This window comes from Triticum dicoccoides, chromosome 6B, assembly GCF_002162155.2.
Source record: "Triticum dicoccoides isolate Atlit2015 ecotype Zavitan chromosome 6B, WEW_v2.0, whole genome shotgun sequence".
Taxonomy (NCBI): Eukaryota; Viridiplantae; Streptophyta; class Magnoliopsida; order Poales; family Poaceae; genus Triticum; species Triticum dicoccoides.
In genome coordinates, this window is record NC_041391.1 from 205309980 (window position 1) to 205317962 (window position 7983).

Here is a 7983-nt window from a genome sequence, read left to right on the forward strand (position 1 = left end):
CTGAGGCCGCCTCCTTGGGGCTCGCCGCCTCCTAGGCGGTGGGCCTCTGGCTCCAACCGGCCGAGAGGACCGACCTTGCGATCAGTCGGACCGAGGGGCTTGGCCAGCCCAGATGTTTCGAAATGTGGTTAAGTGTTGATGCAGCGACCCGGGATCTATCCCCCCGTCATACATGTCCTTGTCACTTATTTCTTACTCCCTCTGTAAAGAAATATAAGAGCATTTACGTCACTACTTTAGTTGTGTGAATGGCCTTACAAAGGGAGTACATGCTATCAAAATAGTGTAGTTTTAGTATATTTGCATTTTCTGTGAAAATTCCACTACCATATGCATATTCTTTCATATTATTGAAAGCGCAATTTTTTGTATATATTATGTGTAAATTTTGTTATAGTTTGATTATTTTATAATTTATTTCTTCTTAAAGGGCAATATCAATGCAACAAACTCATTCTTACTTAGAAAACTTTATTATTTTGTTGTTTTAGTAGTTATTCCGTTTTTTTCCTGAAGGGTAATACCAAAACCACCAATTCATTCTTTCTTACAAAACTTCTTTATTTCGTTTTTGATTTAGTGTTTGTTTCATTTTCTTTCTTTTTTTAGTGATAATACCAATGTCACGAATTCATTCCATATTAGAAAACTTTATTTTTTGTGAGAGTTCTACTATTGTATACTTATTCTTGCATATTATAAAAAAAAGTGCAATTTCTGCGTAAATTGTGTGCAAATTTTTAATTTTTTTAATTTTTTGTTTCCTTTCTTATTAAAGGGTAATATCAATGTTACTAATTCATTCTTTCTTATAAAACTTCATTATTTTGATTTCAATTTAGTTTTATTTTATTTTCTTTCTTCCTAAGGTATTACTAAGGCCTCTAACTCATTCTTTCTTAGAAAAAAATCACTATTTTGTTTTTCATTTAGTTTTAGTTTCATTTCATTTCTTATGTAATTGTAACACAAGTGCCATTAATTCATTCTTTCTTGGGAAATTTCCTTTATGACCAATATTTCACTATTATATGCTTATTGTTGCATATAAGAAGAAAGAGTAATTTATGTGTAAATTGTGTGCAATTTTTGTCATTATTTGTTTTTTTAATTTTTTTTCTTCCTAAAGTGTAATAGCAATGCCATTAGTTCTTATTTAGAAAACTCATTGTTTTTATTTTCTTTTGCTTTTTTGTTAAATTTACTTTCTTCTTTAAGGGTAATGTGTATAACATTCATTCCTTCCATCTTAGAAAACATTTTTTTATGAAAATTCAACTATGGAATGCTTACTCTTTCATTTTGTAGAAAATGCAATTTCTATGTTAATTGTGTGTCATTATTTCCTCTGCATTTCTCTTTTGTCTTTATGGTTAATACTAATGCCACTAATACATTGTTTTTTAGAAAAACATTATTATTTTGATTTTGTGATTTCACTTTAGTAGTTACTTCTTTTCTTTCTTCTGAAAGAGTAATACCAAAACCACTAATTTGTTCTTTCTTACAAACCTTAATTATTCTGTTTTTGATTTAGTTTTTGTTTCATTTTATTTCTTCTTTATTGGTAATACCAATGTCACTAATTCATTCCTTCTTGGGAAACTTCCCTTCTAGTGAGAATTCTACTATTATGTACTTTTTGCATATTATAAAAAGTGCAATTTCTGTGTAAATTATGTGCAAGTTTCTTTTTTTGTTTCCTTTCTTCTTAAATGGTAATACCAATGCCACAAATTCATTATTTCTTAGAAAACTTCATTACTTTGTTTTTTATTTAGTTTTTGTTTCATTTTATTTCTTCTTAAAGGGTAATACCAAAGCTCTAATTAATTCTTTCATAGAAAACTTCATTATTTTATTTTTCATTTAGTTTTCTTTTACTTTATTTCTTATTTAATTGTAACTCAAGTGCCACTAATTCATCATTTGTTATGAAATTTCCTTTATTGCGAATATTTCACTATTATATGCTTATTCTTGCATATTAGAAAAAAATGTAATTTATGTGTAAATTATGTGCAATTTTTGTTATTTTTTATTTCCTTTCTTCTTAAAATGTAATAGCAATGTCACTAATTCTTTTTTAGAAAATTTCAATGTTTTTATTTTCTTTTACTTTTTGCTAAATTTACTTTTTTTCCTTTAAGATAACGTGTATGTCATTCATTCATTCCATCTTAAGAACTTTCTTTATGAAAATTCCACTATTTAATGCTTACTCTTGCATATTATATATTTTACTATTATATGCTTATTCTTGCATACTAGAAAAAAGCGCAATTTATGTGTAAGTTCTTTGCAATTTTGTCTTTATTTGTTTTTTTTCTCTTTCTTCTTGAAGTGTAATAGCAATGTCATTAATTCATTCATTTTCGCAAACAAAAAAATTCTAAGAAGGAATAGTGGAATTTTCATGTGGCGCCTTTACAAGAGGGTGATCCCCAATTCGTGTACAAAGTGATGTGCCTTCTGTAGGAATATTTTGAATATTTAGTATGCCACTTTTAATTTATCGGAATGATACAAATATTTAGATGTATTCTGTGATGATTACTAGCCATAAATGAATTATAATTATGGGTTTAAATACCCTCTTCTCTCCCTTCACAATGATATATACGTATGTACATGTGTATATATGTATTTAGAAAAATGTATTCTATGCATGTATATTTTTTTCTCGAATATGCACGAGTGTGCATATAATATATTAAAGAAGAAAGGCAAAGAGTGCCTCCACCATTTGTTACATGATTTCTATTGCACGCTAATCCTCACCACTCACCCACCTCTCTACCCTACTAAAGAAGGGAGTTACATTCCCTTTTAGTAGATCAGCAGAGGACTAGACTACACCCTCCTCACTCACTATTTGCAACAGCTGAACGATAGATGGCCGAGCTCCATCAAAAACAATCGCATTCCGGTACTTCCACAACTCCCACCAAACAAGCGCGAAAACGGTGCGTAGATCTTTTGTGCCCACATTGTTTACTCCCTTTTTGTCAATGGCCCAGTCAGCCAACACATCATTAGGTGAGAGTGTCCATTCTGGTTTGCCCAGCGAACCACAGATGGCCGCCCAAGCAGTCCGAGCGAAGACACACGTAAGCATTATGTGATTGATCGTTTCCTCATCTTGATCACAGAACGAGCACACATCCTGGTGAGGTAGACCCCTTCGTGCTAGGCGATCCGAAGTCCAGCATCGGTCCTTTATTGCTAGCCAAGTAAAGAATCTGCACTGCATGGGGGCACGCGACTTCCATGTTAGATCTGCCATAGGAATGACCTCCCTTCCGCAAAATGCAGCCGCATAAGCCGATCGGACCGAGACGTGTCCCTTCGCCTCCCATGACCATGCAATTTCATCCAGCAAATCCCCACTGGCTTCCCAAGCAGAAACGTCTTGCCAAAGTGCAAAGAACTCATGCAACGTATCCGGTCCAAGGTTCGGGCCAAGGTCCGCTGCCCAAGACCCGTTCTCCATAGCTTCACAAACTAACCTCCTTCCTCGTATCTGTGGTGCAATCAAATCATACACTCTAGGTGCAATCTCCTGGACTCTTCGCCCATCCAGCCATCGGTCCTCCCAAAAGAATGTTGTCCGACCAGAATGCACTATAGACCTCATGGCTGCTTTACACAACAAGGTTACTTCCTCGACAACCTTGATCTTGAATTCACTCCACGGCCTTGTCCCATCAGTTCTTTTTAACCACGGCCAGCGAGCCTGCATGGCCACATTCATCCATCTAAGATTGGGAAGCCCCAAGCCACCTGCCCATTTGGGCGTGCATACCATGTCCCATGCAACCGCGCAGTTACCATCGTTTGCTTCTACCCTTCTGCACCACAAGAACCCTCGGCAAATCTTATTCATCGTCGCGATAGTTTTCATAGGTAGATCCAGCGCCATCATTGCATGGATAGGCATGGCACACAACACAGATTGCACTAGGGTAAGACGGCCACTCTTTGGCATTAGTGCTGCTTTCCACCTCTGTAGTCTATTTGCCATGTGATCCACCAAATATTGTAACTGCGTTGCAGATTGCTTCCTCAGCGATAATGGCAGCCCTAGATACTTTATTGGGAAGGATCCCAAGGGGCACTAAAGGGCATTGCATGTCGTTGCTATCTCCTCATCGGCACACCTTATTGCTAGAGTTGTTGATTTGCTCATATTAATTTTCAGCCCAGCAGCCTCCCCAAATAACTCCAGAATGCACTTGCACACATCCAGATCCACGGGCTTCGGCTTGACAAAAAGGACTACGTCATCCGCAAAGATGGATAGACGCTTCGTCATGCCCTCACGTGCAAGAGGCGCCAGCACACCTCTACTGGCAGCCACCTCAAACATCCTCTGTAGAGGCTCCATGGTAAGAATGAAGAGCATAGGGGAGATGAGGTCCCCCTGCCTCAGCCCTTTGCAGTTGCAAATCGTGTCTCCTGGATCACCATTCACCGTCTGGGGTCCAATGCCAAGAGATGGAGTCCTCACAGTCTGGGGTCAGCATGGTCTGCAAGGTTAGAGATGTAAGCGTAATGAACTCCTGCAGCTGTGCGGGTGTGTCCAAACGGGCGACTGATTTGATCCAGTTCTCATCCTGAAGCTCCTTCGTCACAGATCTCTGCTTTCTGGTGGCGATATTGAAGAGCCCGGGGGCTAGCAATCACAAAGGGCCCTTATCCGTCCAGTCGTCATGCCAGAACAAAGATTTCGGTCGTTACCCAGCACGATGGTGGTGGATGCCCTGAACAGCGCCATGTCCTCCTCGTCGCAAGGTAGGGCGGAGCTCGCCCACTGCCGGTCAGGGTCGGTCCACATGAGCCAGGGCCAGCGCAGACGGAGAGCTCTACCAAACCTTTCAAGGTCCGTGATCCCGAGCCCACCCAGGGCCTTAGGCCTGCACATCGTCTTCCAGTTTACCAGGGAGTGGCCCCCAGTCGCATTTTTGAAATTGTCACCGCACCAGATGAAGTTACGAGAAATCTTGCTAAGCTTGTGATTTGCCCAAGCCGGAAGGGGGAGCACAGTGAGGTGGTGGGTGGCAATAGCGCACAAGACAGACTTCGCCAAGGAGACCCTTCCCGGCCATGCTAAGTTCTTGCCCTTCCACCCGGTAATCTGCACAAGACATAAAAATTTGGTAATTTCGAGTATATTATGTTGCTTGGGTGAGGAGATATGCATGTGTCTCCTGTCCATGCACCTCGACTAGAAGAAAAAAAACGCACAAGCTACATAGCAACTGGGACTAATCTTGCCACAACAAACCTTAGGGTGCGTTTGGTTGCAAGGGCGGTCATGAATGGGTTGGGATCGTTCAGAAAATAGACATGTTTGGTTATAAAGCACATGAATGGTTCGAGCCAAAAAAAGAGAATATGCCATGAAGATGCTGAACCGTTCCACCCAACCAAATCGGTCGAATCAAATGGCCACCCTTTGCATGCATGACTATGTGAGCATGACTGGTGGTCCCGTCCTAAATAATTAGCTCACCACTTAATATTCAGCCAAGCACATGAATTGAATGGTTCAATCCGAAAAAAATTGAACGGTCACAACCCATTCATACGACACCTTCAACCAAACGCATCCTTAGTCAACCCGCGGCTGCCACCCAAAATGTGACTGACAAAATGACCATCATAAATGCTACAAGATTTGGCAAAACTAAGCCTATGATATGTAGACCATATGGCTACAAAAGTCTGGCAACCCACGTGTGTGACAATGAACCAAACATCTGCATAACATGTTGTGGCATGACTAAAGTTAGGCATGATAATAAGACTTGCAAACCCAACATGTCTCCAGTGATACACATTATGTCACATCACATAAGCTAAAGTAAAAAAAAGTAACTGTCGATCAGCACTTAGCTGAACTAAACAAAAAGTTCTTTAAAAGATCTTTCTGCAGTATACCCGCCAGCACCAAGTATATACATCATCAGCCAGGAGTCAGCTGGACCTAAGCTTTTCCCGTTTACCCGTGCACGTGTGCAGCATGTACAGAGCACGTTCGGGCACTCGCCTAGATTCGGAAATGCACCGGATTCACTACTCACTGTCGCACGAGGTACGTACTACGTACGGTCGATATTGATCACTGCCCCGTACCGCCGCGCGTGCCCGGCTGCAGCGCCAGCTTCGCGGTGTCCTTCCACAGCCGCGCCTCCATCTCCTTCTCCATGACCTTTCTCTCCGCGCGCCTCAGCGACGCCTCCAGCTCCTCGATCCGCTCCCGGCTCCTCCGGTGCAGGAGCTCCTGCAGCCGCCTCTCCAGCTCCACTGCCGGCACTCCCTCGTCACCGCGCTCCTCCTCCTCGTGTCCATCCTCTGAATCTCGCCTTCGCCTCGCACTGTAGCCGCCTCTCCCGGCTCCAGCTCCGAATCCCCCGTCCAGCTCGATGAACGACTCCCCGTCCGACGACTGCACTCAGAAGAACACAAATAGAAAACAACACGCAATTATTTGCTTTTAGTTAACTGCTACGCAACATCATGAGCAAAAGTGCAGAACTCGATGTATTCATGAGAGGAAGCAATCATTCAAACCTCGGGTGTTCCTTGCTCGGTGCGGCAGTTGAGCTGCAACTGCGCCCCAGCGACATCCACGGCCATCGAGCTCGTAGGGTTCTCCACTTCAGACGACGTCTCGCTCGCGCCGCTCGCGGTCTCCATGGCAGACGAGGAGGCGGCAGCATGGCCACACGGCTCTCGGTCGAGGTCGAACAGCCGGTTTCCTGTCAGCGCGTAGAACGGCCCGTCTCTTCGTTTCCGTCCAGCACGCCTATCACGACGGAAATGGCGGCGACGCGCCGGTTCGGGAGAAGATGAAGAGGTGGCGCCGGCGCCTTGGCCGTCCGTGCGCGTACTGGACGAAGCGTGGCACTGGCACGGCGAATCAGTCGTCGTGGCGACCTTCGTCGTCCTGACCACCAGCTGGTCCCTCATCTCCCGTAGGAGCCCCTCCATCTCAGCGCGCACCTCGGCCATCTTGTTTAGCTCGACGCAGGTCTTGGCGAGGAGGAACAGCAGGCTCAGCCCCATGCCGGCCGCTTCCGTCGATGACGCACCGCTGGTCGCCGCTTTCCATCCTGCTGCTGCACGTACGCGACGACGCAATGACACGCAAAATTTTCAGAGATTCAGCAAAAAGAGGCTAGCTGTAATGAAATATGAAGCTGAAACCACCAACAAGCGCACGCACCTGAGGAGTCGGTCGACGCGGCCTCGCTCTTCTCGGCGGCGACCTGATCCTTCCGCCCGCCGCCGCCTTTCCTGCCGAGCCTGACGAACCGGAGCCGCGCGCAGGTGAACATCGGGATGCGCAGCCGCGGCGTCCCGGGGGAAGGCGGCGAGGGCGGCATGGCGGCGTCCACCGCCACCTCGTCTCCGCCGTCGCTGTCGACGAGGCAGTCGGAGATTCTCTTCTTCTTCTTGGTCGTCCCCGCTGCTCCGTCAATGCCGCCCCCTACCGCTGATGCCATTGAGCACGATCTTGGCGGAGAGAGGCTGAGAGAGAGGAAGTGAGATAGAGAGCAGAGGATGGGCAGGACGGCCGGCGTGGCGTGTGGAGAAAAGCAGCGAAGCGTGGGCGGGCGGCAGCGGGAGTGGCGTTGGTACGGTGTGGACGCGGGACACGTCGTCGCGCGCCTGTTGCCGGACCTGTGGCAACTGCCCGGCCCGGCCCGGGGAAAACAACATTCCCTATACAAAATCCGTGGGTGGTCGGCCTGCGTCGTACGCGACGGAGCAAGTCGTTGGAAAGAACAGGATATAATGCCTCGAATGAATGATCGAATCTTCTCACAACTGGGGATGTGCAGGGTTTGCGTTGGCCGGACGCCCTCGTCGTCGCCGAACTTCCGTGCGTGGTCGTGCTCAGGCCTCCAGGGCGTCGCTCACATCAAAGAGCATCGGCGTGATGGATCCAGTCCAACGAGGCACCCACAATGGCCT

General features: G+C 45.2%; 1 protein-coding gene across 1 annotated transcript; it reads right to left on the minus strand.

Moving 5' to 3' along the window:
- Positions 1-5806: 5806 nt before the first annotated feature.
- Positions 5807-7684, minus strand: LOC119324780. Its single transcript, XM_037598552.1, has 3 exons — positions 7232-7684; positions 6577-7124; positions 5807-6451 (listed from the first exon to the last, which is right to left on the minus strand). Exons 1-3 carry the CDS (start codon positions 7509-7511, stop codon positions 6125-6127), a joined length of 1155 nt encoding a protein of 384 aa, XP_037454449.1. The 5' UTR covers positions 7512-7684; the 3' UTR covers positions 5807-6124.
- Positions 7685-7983: the final 299 nt, after the last annotated feature.

Coding starts and splice junctions, on each gene's coding strand:
- LOC119324780 (XM_037598552.1), bottom strand. CDS start 7,511: ATGGCATCAGCGGTAGGGGGCGGCATTGACGGAGCAGCGGGGACGACC. Junction 7,125..7,231: donor CGCGTCGACCGACTCCTCAG/GTGCGTGCGCTT, acceptor GCGTACGTGCAG/CAGCAGGATGGAAAGCGGCG. Junction 6,452..6,576: donor CCGAGCAAGGAACACCCGAG/GTTTGAATGATT, acceptor TTCTGAGTGCAG/TCGTCGGACGGGGAGTCGTT.